Source organism: Pollicipes pollicipes, unplaced genomic scaffold (genome assembly GCF_011947565.3).
Source record: "Pollicipes pollicipes isolate AB1234 unplaced genomic scaffold, Ppol_2.1 Scaffold_7261;HRSCAF=8764_pilon_pilon_pilon, whole genome shotgun sequence".
Lineage (NCBI taxonomy): Eukaryota > Metazoa > Arthropoda > Thecostraca > Pollicipedomorpha > Pollicipedidae > Pollicipes > Pollicipes pollicipes.
In genome coordinates this window covers 34,779,665-34,792,121 of record NW_023597054.1, presented here as the reverse complement: position 1 = coordinate 34,792,121, position 12,457 = coordinate 34,779,665, and the positions used below count along the sequence as shown (strand labels likewise).

Here is a 12,457-nt window from a genome sequence, read left to right as displayed (position 1 = left end):
CGCCACCTGCACCGGACAGCGCCAGCCTGCAGGCGCCAGGTTGACGCGTGCCAGCCGGGAGCTTATGGCGCTACCTCGCGGCCACGGCACCACCACCAGTAACGAGCACCCCTGGCGCCGGCGGCGCACGTGCGGCGCCGTGCCGGCACGTCACCGCCGTCGCACGGCGCCAGCATGACGTCATCACTTGGCGTGTATAAGGGGGGGTGGTTGGGTGAGAAAATAGGAAGAAAGGGTGGGTGTGTGGCGCGGCGTATTGGCGGCGGTGCTTCTCGTCGATGCCGGTCAGGTAGTAGGTGCCCGGGAAGAGCATGCTTGGGTCGGCCTTGGGCGCGTAGGGAGCTGCGGCACAGGGACGCGCGGTCACACGGTGCCCGCACAGGAGCGGCGGGACGCCAGGCGACCCGCGGCAGCTGTGCGAAGATAGCGAGCGACCGGCGAGTGGTGGTGCTGCAGCATTCAACGAACAAAAAGCACAACGAATCAACAAGTATTTGGTGATCCACAAAATCCCCAACTGGTACAGCGACGCAAGAAATGCGCTGCCGTAGGGAACAAAACACCTCACAGAAAACCTCGCCGAACTTTTTCGTACGTGTGATTTACATCACTTTAACGATATCCATGAAGATTATGGTGCCCTGGAGCAGCGTCTACCGTCAACCCGGTACAAATATTTATCTCATTTAGCAGTCATTGCATCGGACCTAACTGGCTGGTCACACTTGGTCAGTGTCGCAGATCGCCCTGCGCCTCAGCGCGGAGGGGCGTACGACCGGCGGCGGCCCATCCGCTACCCACCCAGGTGGTGCGACTGCTCGCGGAGCTGCATCGTGTCGGCGAATGCGGCCGGCTCCACCTTCTGACGCGCCTCCAGGCGGCCAACCACGTCACTGACGCCCCGCCAGCTAGAACAGGAGGGCACCGCGTTACCGCCCGCTCCCACACCGCCCAGCCGCTGAGCCCGTGAGAGCGCCCGGCAGGCGGACACGCGGCGCATCCCAACTCCACCCCGGCACCGTCGCTTCAGCACGGAGGCGAGGCGAGGTGTTGCAGCGAAGAGCGAGGCAGAGCCAGCGGCGGAAGATAGACGAAACAGTGGACAGGACCAAGCGGGGAAGGCAGCCGGCTGTGCGCTGGTGACGTCACGGCGGCGCCCGGCCCGCGCGGCGGCGGCGATGCTGCTAAGAAGGCACGGCCACACCACAGCAGGCCTCGGCTTCGCTGGTTCCGCGTCTCGATGGAAGAGACACATCGCCAAATGTCCACATCAGATCTGCACGCTGAACCTACAGTCTCCCTTCGCTGGGCTACATGCGTCGACTCGCGCGCCGGCCGACGCTGAGCGGCGCGGGGTTGTCCCGCGCGAGCTGCTGGGGACCACTCTGCGCGACACTGCTCGGCGTCGAGGGTGAACCCACGGACGTCACATACGTCGCCAACAGGACACAGCCAATCAGGTCGTGTCACACGTCGGCAAGACCTATCTCAAATCCGAGGCGAGAGAAAACGCGCGACGAGATCGTCCCGGGATACGAAGTTCAGAGATGACGTTTGAGGCGGCCATTGTTATGGCTGAAGCATCCGTTCAACGGAGGAAATTTACACCGCCCGCGCATTAGACGACCAGGCAGGGCACCGACCGAGCGCCGGCTGTGCCACCCGACGAAGCAGCCATTGTCCAGAGCCGCCAGCCGGCCCCGCTCTCGCCGCCCTCCCGCGGCCGCCGGTGCAGTCGCCGCCCAACAGGCCACAAACAGCATGCACTATGAAGCGGCGCGAAGCCTCATTGTTGACGCAACCTCGCTACACCGTTGTTGGGATCCCGTGCCGACAGACGGGTGCTCGAAGAGAGCAGCGCGTAGCTGACCATGCTTCGGACCCGGCCCTGGTAACGACGGAGTCAGGTCAAGCGACGTTCGGCAGAGCATGCTGTATTTCCCCAAAACTGGGACTGAGTGAGTGGAAAAAGGCGGCTACGGAAATGCCGAGCAACTGCCTCTTACATACCTACCACGGATAGGAAAATTGGACGGACCGACTCTTCGTTAATTCCATCTGAGAAACTACGTTGAAGAGTGTAAAATTGGTGTTTTCAGTTCAGTCAGACGAATGCAAAGCGATCCTGTGTCCAATTCAAAGTGCTGGATTCTTCGTTTCATGAACAAGAATGCGACGACAGAGATGACTGGCATTGAGTTAGCATGCAGCCTTAGCGCCGACTCCCGGCAGTCCAGACGAGTGGACTGGATGGATATCCACATCATTTGTGTCGTCGTTCATGGTGACCGTAGTTCCAGCCACTGAAACGTGACGTTCGGGACAACACGCTTTGCTGTTGTATCTGCAATTGATAATTTACATAGACTACGGTAATAATGACCCACTTTCTCCGTCCTTCGGATAAGGAGCCATAAGTTTTCCAAACGGAACATTGGTGTTCCATTGCATTAAGTAAATGTTGACTACTCGCAGTGCTAGATTTTTTCACGCGGAAGAATGAACTCATCACATACGGACGTAGGTGGAAATAAGAGGCTAAAAAAACTACTGAATGTAAGACGCCCTTGATGCCTTTTATGACAGACGTTGGTGGAAATAAGAGGTTTAAAATACTACTGAATATAATACGTCCTTGATGCCTTTTCTAGTTAACTGCTTGCCTACGCCAATTTACACATCGTGCATCGGCATTCCGACGGAAGCAACCCAGCACGGGATCAGAGCCCCAGCCGAACCCCCGGGCGCACCGACCACCCGTTTTCGACGTTTGCCGCCTGTCACACTGCAGCACGCGCGACCCCGCGCCGCCGTGGGAACCCCTCCAACAGCAGCGGGCGGGCAGGCGGGCGGACGGGACGTTCCGTCCGCCGCCCTTCACTTGACCTAGAGCGGGCGCGGCGGGGCGCGGCGCGACTCGCCGGGTGGCATCCGCCGGGGAACCGGCCCCACCCGGTACCGCTGATGCAAACAAGCCCGGACAAAGGGGCGCCGCACACCACCGCCGCCACCGCCGCCGCTGTACACAGGACGCGCTATTCGCGGCACCAAGGTCGGCAGTGACAACGGCGGACGGAGGCGGCAGGCCCCGACCCGTCGAGGAGCTCGGCGGCACTCGCGGCCGCCCGTTCTGCATAGCTGCCGTTTCAAGAGCGGGCAGGTATGAGGAAAGGGATATGCAGTTTTTTTTAATTGATCCGCTGCCAGTGGCTTGTCCCGCCAGTCTCGCTGGTCGTTGTCACACTGCGTGGCCCCGCCCTGGAGCCGCCTTCTGCCACCCATTACTGTCTCTTGGAGCCCATCAGTTCTTGTCCAACAACTTGACAAACACTTTCGACTACGTAGGCTTTCACCCTCTGCGTTCGTGGCGTCCTTGGGGTGTTTGTCATTCTCATACCATTTTCCTTGTTATACCCTACATACAGTACAGAAACACATCAAATAAATTGTAAACGCGTGAGCTGTTCTGAACCGCCAAACTCACCAATGCCTCCAGGCGAGATCCGGATCCATTGGTGGTGGCAATCCGGATCGAAAACAGTGACGACGCCAGTCCAGATCCGTACGAGAAGAGCGCTATCCGACTCCCCGTCAGCTCGTCGGGCTTTTTGCTGAAACCAATCAGCCTGCGTTCAACGCCATTTACCGATAGCTATTGCGTAAAGGTGCGAGCGAATCTGTCCACACTCGAGAACGATCACTTATTCCAGTGAACAACATTCGGTGAGCTTTGCATCTTTAAAAAGCCACGCGGAAAAGTCCTTGAACACTTAACTTAAGCTCCATTGCTCTGCATAGCCACAGTTGTGTTAGCCACGGCTCGGGCGTTCGCTGCTGCTGGAAACTGGAAACTAGCGTGTAACTTGTAACACGAGTGAGAGCGTTGCAAATTACCAGGGCTTTCAGCACATTTTCTAGTAATCAAGAGCAGTGTGAAGGCGCTCACCTGACCAGCAGCGAGACGAGACAGCTGTACAGCGAGGGCGTGTACATGTTGCCCACGTTGGAGGCCAGCAGCAGCGACGGCTTTGTCTTCTGCTCGAACTGCGCCCGGCTTCGCTCCATGAAAGCCTTCTCCACGTCGCGGTCGAAGTAGCTCTCCTCCAGCGTCTTGCTCCTGGGCGCAGCACTCGTTTGACTGAGCGGGGAATCATGCCAGCTCCAGCGGCCGGGTCCATCCTGAGAGTGGCAGTGCCACCCTGGCCGCGCTCGCCTGGGCATCCGGCGCAAAACTGCCGTGATACCAACCAGCACGGATTACGGAATGGGGTGCTCGACGTAACACACGCATCGTTTCCCACGTCTGGCCGCGTCAGTAACCTAGGCGACTTCGGGGTCGACGGACAGCCGGCCACTGGGACGTGATCAACACGTCCCAGTTCGCTCCCGTCCACCTCTCGGAGCGTCTCAATCGGCCCCCCCCCCCCCCCTCCATGACCTGAGCGCCTCTGCTGTCGCCCGCTGACCACAGCGTCTCACCGCGCTGCGGTTCACTAACCTGAACGCCTCCAGTCCGGGGAACCGCTCGGGCACGGCGGCGGCGTCCGTCTCGAGGAAGTCATTGAAGACCAGTCTGGCCAGCGACTTCTGCACCAGCTTGCCGAACGGCGAGTGGAAGAGAACGGCGTCGAAGGAGTCGACCGTCACTGGACCGCCGCCTGAAAAGAAGGAGTGCGTCAGCTTGTTTCGCCACAGCGCGCCCACTCCAGATATCCAGCCCCACCACCCGCCGCAGCACGAAACATTCGGACCATCCAATCTCGACACGGAATACGGGGGGCTTCGTCCATCACACTCATACTTTGGAGCACCGGCGCCAAACGCCGGAAAATGGGCATTGCAAGCATAACACTGCAATGTTGAGTAATAAACAACCTTGGAAGCCGCGGCTCCAGCGCCGGAATGACGCCCTCGACCCCAGCAGTAAATCGTCTGGACGACGCAACGGCCCGTGAACGGATACGCACACATCCGAGTGCTCACAAGGCGACTCCAGTTCCGTGTATTTTCTATCGATTACCGCTTACTTTCAGCGCTCCAGAACATGGCCGATCGTAGGTTTATATTTATTCCATTCTGTCCCTTAGAATTGAGCACAGATTCCACTGCACCAATTCGGCAAACACATCCACTTGCGCCGCCATCCATTTCTTGCCCGAGCTGTGACACTACACCCAGGCTTCAACTACGTCATACCATCCGTTTTCTTCGGGACTTTCCCAGCACGAGATCGTAGCTCGCTCGCAAACATCCGGTGTTTGCCGCAGAACGGTCGGACAAAAACCGCACGCCTGCTAGGGAATGCAATGGCGCACGCCTGCTAGGGAATCCACCGGCGCGAGGAATTGCTGTGCCGCTGGCAGCTGCTGTACAAGCAGCTACAGCGCCGGATTGTTGACACGAGGGGAAAACATGGCATGTGATAACAAACCCAAAGGTCAGCCTGCGTGTTAACTTTGTTATGCGTTTTGCTGTGTGTCACATCTGGCTGTCGCGTTTTCTGAGAATACCAGCTCGTGGATAATGCTGCCGGACAAGCCTGATGGTTGCTGCAACTGGACTTCGCTGATCGGGCTACGGGCCGACACTTTGGACATTCCAACAATGGTGTCAAATACAAAACGTTTATAGAGCTTTTGGCCAGACATAACCATATCGAACTGTGAGGATATCAATGGCAAACCAATACAAAATGCAAACTGATTGCTGTCCGTCAATGGTACCATCGTTGCCGCGTCAACATAAATACATACATGTGTATGAATGCGATGGCAGCCGGTCTCAGTGAGCACGGCGGCTCTCTAAAGGCGTAAAAGAAAAGAAAATGTTTGATGCTAGTGCTGGAGACATCATTATCCGCCATATCGCAGATCTCACGCATGCAAAATAGCAGCACCTTTAACCACCGCTGCGACAACATCCACAAGGTCGTACCAGCGGCCAGACTTGATGACCCATTCCCCGACTGAGTTTCCCCGCGCGCATGCCTCTAACGGCCCACCGCCTTACGCGCGTTCCGTCCATTTCCGGCGGTCGTGGCCGGCGCGCTGACGCCCTCCGACCTTGCGGCGCGCCATGGCGCGGGTACGCGGCGCGCGCCGGCCGGTCAGTGAACCCAGCCGAGACGATTACGATCCGGGAAGGCGCGGAATCGCCGCGGCTGCGTCCGCGCCGCTCTGGAGCGGTCACCGCCGGCGGCGACCGGAGAGTAACGGCACGGCCGCACGGCGGGAGGCTGGGGTCGGGAGCGGACTGGCGCCGATCGGGCCCTGGCGAAATCGACTCCGACAGGCCCTTGCCGCTCAGGGGTCGATGGAAGCTCACTCAACGCAGCGCTGTGTCACTTGATATGACCCCGAAATCATTTCAGGAGGATGCGGTGCCAATCTTGAATGACTCTCACTGAGTAGTAATAAAATATCAAATAGATTCCGGTTGTAATGGTGAGAGCCACAGGTTTTATAGGTTGTAACTATAAAGCCACCTTTACGGGGAGCATGGGTGCCTACATGCAAACTTTGGTTTCGTGACCAGAAGTAGACATGTGACATGGTTTATTTGCTGCCCACGTGGCTTGTCTGACTTAAAGCATCTGCCACACGACATATTTGCTGGAGTCCAGTGATTGATGACAAACCTACATAAACGGTTCATCTCTTACTCCACCTAAACAAAATACCAAGTGAAACCACTCCATGACACAACCTGAGCTTGGTTCATTCCAGGTAGGTATCTATGGTGGGTATCCTAGAGCGCAGGGCGACACGCGCAGCCGAAGCAGTGGAGGTCACTTTGTAAGTGTTTACTGCCTGTCTCCAAGTGATAGATGTCACGGGCATTGTGAAGCCGGCAGCCATTAGCGAGATCTGACACTAACGACTATAGAGTGAGGCAGACGCCTTCGCCTTTGAATAGTGCCTAAGGTTGCCAGCTTCCAGTATATTGCAATCGAATTGTGTCATAAAGAAAAAAACCGCAATACTTTTGGCCAATGGCCCGGACCACGAGGACGGGACATGGCAAAGCATCTATTAATAATCACACTGCTTATGTTAAGTCACTGATTTCAGTTGAAAAATCGCTATCCGCCTTGTCACAGGAGGGGAAAAAGGAGCCAAACTCGAATCATATGACGCTTTCCTCGCAGCATGACACATTGCAATTGCAAGGTGTTGTTATTCGAGCCAACGAATTGGGAGCCATTTTCCGAAAACAGTCGCAAGAAAAGTTTGCATGCCGGATGTTTCGTTTCTCGAGCAAGGTTGTAGCAAACCTCAAAGGGCACAAATGGATCGCGCAAAAAGTGTGTTATCTACCGGAAAGCAACGTGCGTCGGTCGCAACATATTGTTTCTGTAGGACGATACGATCCCAGGTCATTCATTCCGGAGGACCCGCTTCCTGTTTTGAGCGACACGACACCCCACAAGGACTGACGCAATAAATAATGACAAGTTATTTTAACATCGCGAATCCATTAAAGCATGTGTATTCCAAAAGCTGACGACATACTGCAACTACAAAAAACACCCTCCAGTGTACAGGACCATTACGCCATTATCAATGTTGTTCAGGGTAATTGTACGCTTCTACCAACCCCCTCGCACCACTGGGGCACGGCTGGTTGATAGCAAAGACCAGCGGGCACTAGCTCCCACTAGTGCTGATTTCCCACGGTGTTATGAGGTCAATAATCTAAGCAATTTCTTGAAGTAATCAACCGCATAAGGTAATTCATGGATTTAAACAATCAACAATCACCGATCAAACACAAAGTGGAACTGATCAAGCGATAGGCGATAATGCCTTCCACCTACACAACACGCAAGATTATTTGAAGGACATCCAAATCTGTCCGGGCGAACACACTGGAAGTCCCCCCTCCCCCTCCCCCCCCAAAAAACAAGCAAATCTCGCACTGTGCAATATTTGATAGCCCGCTGGAACACTCCTAGTTGAGCAGCCGGCCGACCATGCCGGCGGCTGCGTGACCCCTCCGGACCAGGGAGCGCTGCTGATTCCCGAGAGAGCGGTCACCGCTGGCCGCCGGGAGGGGACCCACCTGGGAGGGCCGCTGCCTTCTGGCGGTAGCGCCCGTAGCACCGGTCCAGCGCGCTCAGGTAGCACTGGATGCTGAGCCGGCCGTCCACCACCGGGTACTCGGAGTTCAGGTCCGGCTTGTAGAAGTCGTACGCGTGCTGCATGTGGCTGGAGCGCAGACCTGCGGGCGGCAGCCGGAGCGGGCCGCTCAGCCGGCACTCCGCGACGAGGCCAACTCTGCACCGCACAGAGCGGGCGCTCCGTGACAAGATCACCTCTGCACCGCACAGAGCGGGCGCTCCGTGACAAGATCACCTCTCCACCGCACCGAGCGGGCGCTCCGTGGCGAGACCAACTCTGCGCCGCACAGAGCGGGCGCTCCGTGACGAGATCACCTCTGCACCGCACAGAGCGGGCGCTCCGTGACGAGATCACCTCCGCACCGCACAGAGCGGGCGCTCCGTGACGAGACCAACTGCACCGCACAGGGTCGGCTGACGCCGCCGCACATAGTCAGCTGACTGCACAGCATGGCTCCTTGACGCATCCGCACATGCTGCTGACGCTAACGTACTGCCGCCTAGTCAAACTCCCTCGACTCCGACAATATCCCTCATCACCCAAACAGGCCTGCATCGGAGCGAGTTCAGTGCAATGCCGAGTCTGCAGACACGATTCAACTGAAACGACCGGATACGGACACACCTCAGTCAGGTGCAAGCCGCCGGCCGCAGCCAAACAAGCCCTGGCCCAGCGCAAACGACAGCCGGCCCAGGGGCAATCTCAACCGCGCCCGCACCGTTTGTCAGACGTACACATCGTGTCGGGGCCGACGGCCGGCCGCCGACTCACCCCGCTCGACCACCAGCGGCGCGTGCGGTCCGACCAGCATGGCGACGGCGCCGGCGCCGCCGGTGGGCCGAGCGCTGCCCGTGGCGTAGACGGCGATGTCGCCGCACACCACCAGCGCCAGCCGGCCGTCCCAGGCCGACGACTCCACCCAGTTGAGCGCGTTGAAGAGCGCCGCCGTGCCGCCGTAGCAGGCGTTGGTCGTGTCGACGCCCTCGATGTCGGCGGCGGCGCTGGCCGGGAACAGCTGCATCAGCACCGACTTCACCGACTTGGACTTGTCCACGAGCGTCTCCGTGCCCACCTCCAGCCGGCCGATCGCCTCGTACGCTGCCGGGGGACGAAGCCCTCAGGACGGCACAGTGCGCTGGCAGGATGGGGCGCGCGCGTTGGGCACAGGCGCGAAACATATGCCCAGGCCACGAAACTCGACCATCGTGAGGTAATCAAGCTAAAGTGGTCTGCTGATGCCATGCAAAACGCCGGTTAGGCGAAAAGCAGTCCGAAGAAACAACGTCTGTCTTCCTAGATGCAGCCATGACTTAACAGACATCAAATTATCCGCGTAAGCCAAAGGAAATTGGAAATCCTTTGACGTCACTAGGCGGCGTCGGGCGACTCACCAGTGCCAGTTTTCTCCATGAGTTTGTGGACCACTGTCATGCACAGCGAGTTGATGTCCTCCAGATCGGAGCAGAAGCCCATGCGCTTCTGGCCCAGACCGATGGTGTATTTACCGGCGGACGCGCCATCAAATGACTCCAGCTCTGCAACCCGGCTGCAGTTAAAGACTGGTTAAGCTCCCAGCAGATGATGACAGAACAATATGCATGTTAGCAAATACGAATGACATACATGGACTGAAGCAGCTGCCAGCGGGCAAGAGATCCGGCGGCTAAATCTGAGGTTAGCAATGAAACAGTACACCTTGTCTTTAGATACATCAATACAACAGCCAATTCGACGGCATACTTATCGACACATCCACCGCCGTACCTATCCACACGCCCCTAGTCATGTAATCCTTTCAATGCCTCGAAATACGTATCATGTATTACCTTCCTGGTCGACATACTGGGACGGGAAATATATTTCAATGGCAGTGATGCCGACATCCGCTGGCCACTGTCCTTGTCCTGACGTCATTGCGACAGTCTGGAACAAACAAGACGGCTGATTTGTTGCGGTCTACACATGACACTTCGCGGCTTCACTGGAAGGACGAGACGCTAAGTCATGACAGACAGGTCAACTATGAACCCAGTGCTCAGGCAGCGCCTGCCGCCGTCTCGTTGGTCGCGAGCCTCTTCGACCACGGCCGCATCTCCGACTGGCGTCGCCGCTGACCTTGAAGACGCGTCACGATCGATGGTGCGTTGGAGACGCAGCGTCGTCGGGACCTGGCACCGCTGACGCCGCGGGGGAGAGGCCCGCCCGGCACGCCCCGCCACCGCTGACATGTTGGGGAGGGGCCTGCTTGCGTCCCCCCCCCCCCCCCAGCTATCGATCACACCAGCCAACTCGCTGCATACGTGTACCCTGCCCCTCCCTCCCGGCGGTGCAAGGGGCAGCCTAACTGTATTCGGGGTCCCATCGCGGCTGGACCACCCCACACACAACGGCGAACTGCCGCACACGACGTCGACAGAGAGACTCTGTCTATGCGCCCCCAGCAGCACCTCTTATACTACTTTGGAGCCCACCCACAGCACGATCGGCTTGCGACTCGCCGGCGCCACCGCGTCCACGGGTTAACGCATCACCCCTGAGCCATGACTGTTTCCCTATGTTAACACTGTCCCAGGGTGTGATCCATTGCCACATTCGGTCCACCGATACACTAACTCATCCAAGATCCTGCCGACATCTAGCAATGCACTTACACATCATGGAATGACCCCAGACAAACATGTCAATATCAAGACATGACCACAGGCAGCTTGATGTAAAATCAACTTTGGCACAGTAATCATGCCAGATATTGAAGAAATGTCCTGATTTCAGTGCATCTACAGGCATTCCCACAACACAAAACATGCAGCTGCTCACAAACTTTAAATGCTCCAACTCATTTTCACTTAACCTATTGATAGGATAAGTTTTTAGTGAAAAAACTGTGATGAAACTGCCAGTGGAGAATGTAATGCATTTATCAGTATCCACTCAGCTCAGAATATGTATGAACAAATTCTGATGAATGAAGGGCAAAGAACCAGATTTTCAAAGCAATAATGACCTTTCGGCATTGCATAATACAAGCAAATAATTTTCTACTTGCATTGTCATGTTCCTGAGCAAGAGACTCAATCAGGCTCCTCATTACCAAATTGCTTTCAGGTGGTTTTATGGTATGGAAAAGTTTGGACTTGCAGTACATATCTCAATTCTATATCTCCATTTTCCCAGTTTTTGTCTGAGGAATACAGCTAATGCTACTGTCTTATTTAGCAGTATTTCTGAACATTTCTTCTGCCACATTAGAAAAGTTTAGAGCTATCAGTTTGAGAGTATATCATATGACAAATATGATGGTTTTGACAGTTTTGAGTTCAATGTCTTAAATAATTTGGCATGCACACAGCTTTCAAAACATTTTTAACAATGGTTTTCCTTAACTCTTAGCTTTTTCTTAGTATCACATGAAGTTATGGGCTTCGCACAATGATAGGTAGCAGAGGAAGGGCATATTTGATGCATAATGTAGTGGCTGGAAGAAAAGTTAAATGCAGCAATGTTTTAAGCAATTAAGCTTCATATGGATTTCAGGCATTTCACACAAGATTGAGTCTTTTTTTAATGCTCTGGTATACAGTATGTTCTGAAAAAAACTTTATGGAAAAAGTGCAGCACATCATATAAAAGGCATCATACTTTTCTGAGAAGCATCTGCCACTAAGGCATTGCAAACATTTGTATGCATATAAATTATGAGAAAAACAAGACAAAGACCCAGGAAGCAGAATGAGTGCTTTGGTAATAACACAACTTTTTCATAAAAGTGTCAAGACAGGGGCTAAGTCAACCACATGCAGTTTATAAGAACATGCATCCAGCTAGATTATCGCAAGACCAATCTCAATCTATTTCTTGCTGCAGGGCACCAAATGGTTGCTCGCCCGTTCTCGGTCCCAAACCATTGTCTGGCTTCTTATTGTATCTACACACCCAGTTAGGACGCCTTGGTCGTTCAGCCGGTATGAAGCCTTTCTCCAGCAGACGCTTATAGACTTGGTCCAATTCTGCTGATACGAAGCGGTGCCTTGCTGTAAGCCTGCCAGTACCTAACGTAGCCTGAGTCCAACCCCACAACCTCGTCCCTCAGCGTCCCACGACCTCCTCAGTGCTTCACCTAACCATTACCGGCACGAATACCTCACACGCGCGCCGGCTTCCGCTAATATACGGGGCCTCCAACCTGAAACACACGGTCATGGTCAAGGCTTTCACTGTGTTACGCAATTGTTTGGCAGCACCGCAAAGTACTCCTACTAAACGACCGCCTTCTACGGTACTTGTTCTGCCCGACAAACAAGCAGGACACTTTCCCTCTTGGATCACGCAGTAGATCA

General features: G+C 55.5%; 2 protein-coding genes across 2 annotated transcripts in view; one reads left to right on the top strand and one right to left on the bottom strand.

Moving 5' to 3' along the window:
- LOC119111348 (uncharacterized) overlaps positions 1-44 on the top strand; it is a 25,268-nt gene extending 25,224 nt beyond the window's left edge. Inside the window, exon 5 of the mRNA XM_037235163.1 lies at positions 20-44. Within this exon, the coding sequence (XP_037091058.1) occupies positions 20-44 (25 nt within the window). The remainder of the gene's footprint in view (positions 1-19) is intronic.
- Positions 45-62: 18 nt separating this feature from the next.
- LOC119111346 (hydroxymethylglutaryl-CoA synthase 1-like) lies at positions 63-12,258 on the bottom strand. The gene is made up of 12 exons (XM_037235162.1): positions 12,054-12,258; positions 9,947-10,043; positions 9,512-9,655; positions 8,892-9,218; positions 8,062-8,220; positions 4,499-4,658; positions 3,947-4,117; positions 3,481-3,611; positions 1,205-1,214; positions 802-893; positions 254-342; positions 63-74 (listed from the first exon to the last, which is right to left on the bottom strand). Exons 2-12 carry the CDS (start codon positions 10,032-10,034, stop codon positions 63-65), a joined length of 1,383 nt encoding a protein of 460 aa, XP_037091057.1. The 5' UTR covers positions 10,035-10,043; positions 12,054-12,258.
- Between the last annotated feature and the right edge of the window lie 199 nt (positions 12,259-12,457).

Bases quoted from the DNA above. Each gene is read 5' to 3' on its own strand.
- LOC119111346 (XM_037235162.1), bottom strand. From the start codon at position 10,034: ATGACGTCAGGACAAGGACAGTGGCCAGCGGATGTCGGCATCACTGCC. The intron at 9,656-9,946 runs GTAATACATGAT...GCCGGGTTGCAG, and splicing joins CCAGTATGTCGACCAGGAAG to AGCTGGAGTCATTTGATGGC. The intron at 4,659-8,061 runs GTGGGTCCCCTC...CCTTCTTTTCAG, and splicing joins GAAGGCAGCGGCCCTCCCAG to GCGGCGGTCCAGTGACGGTC.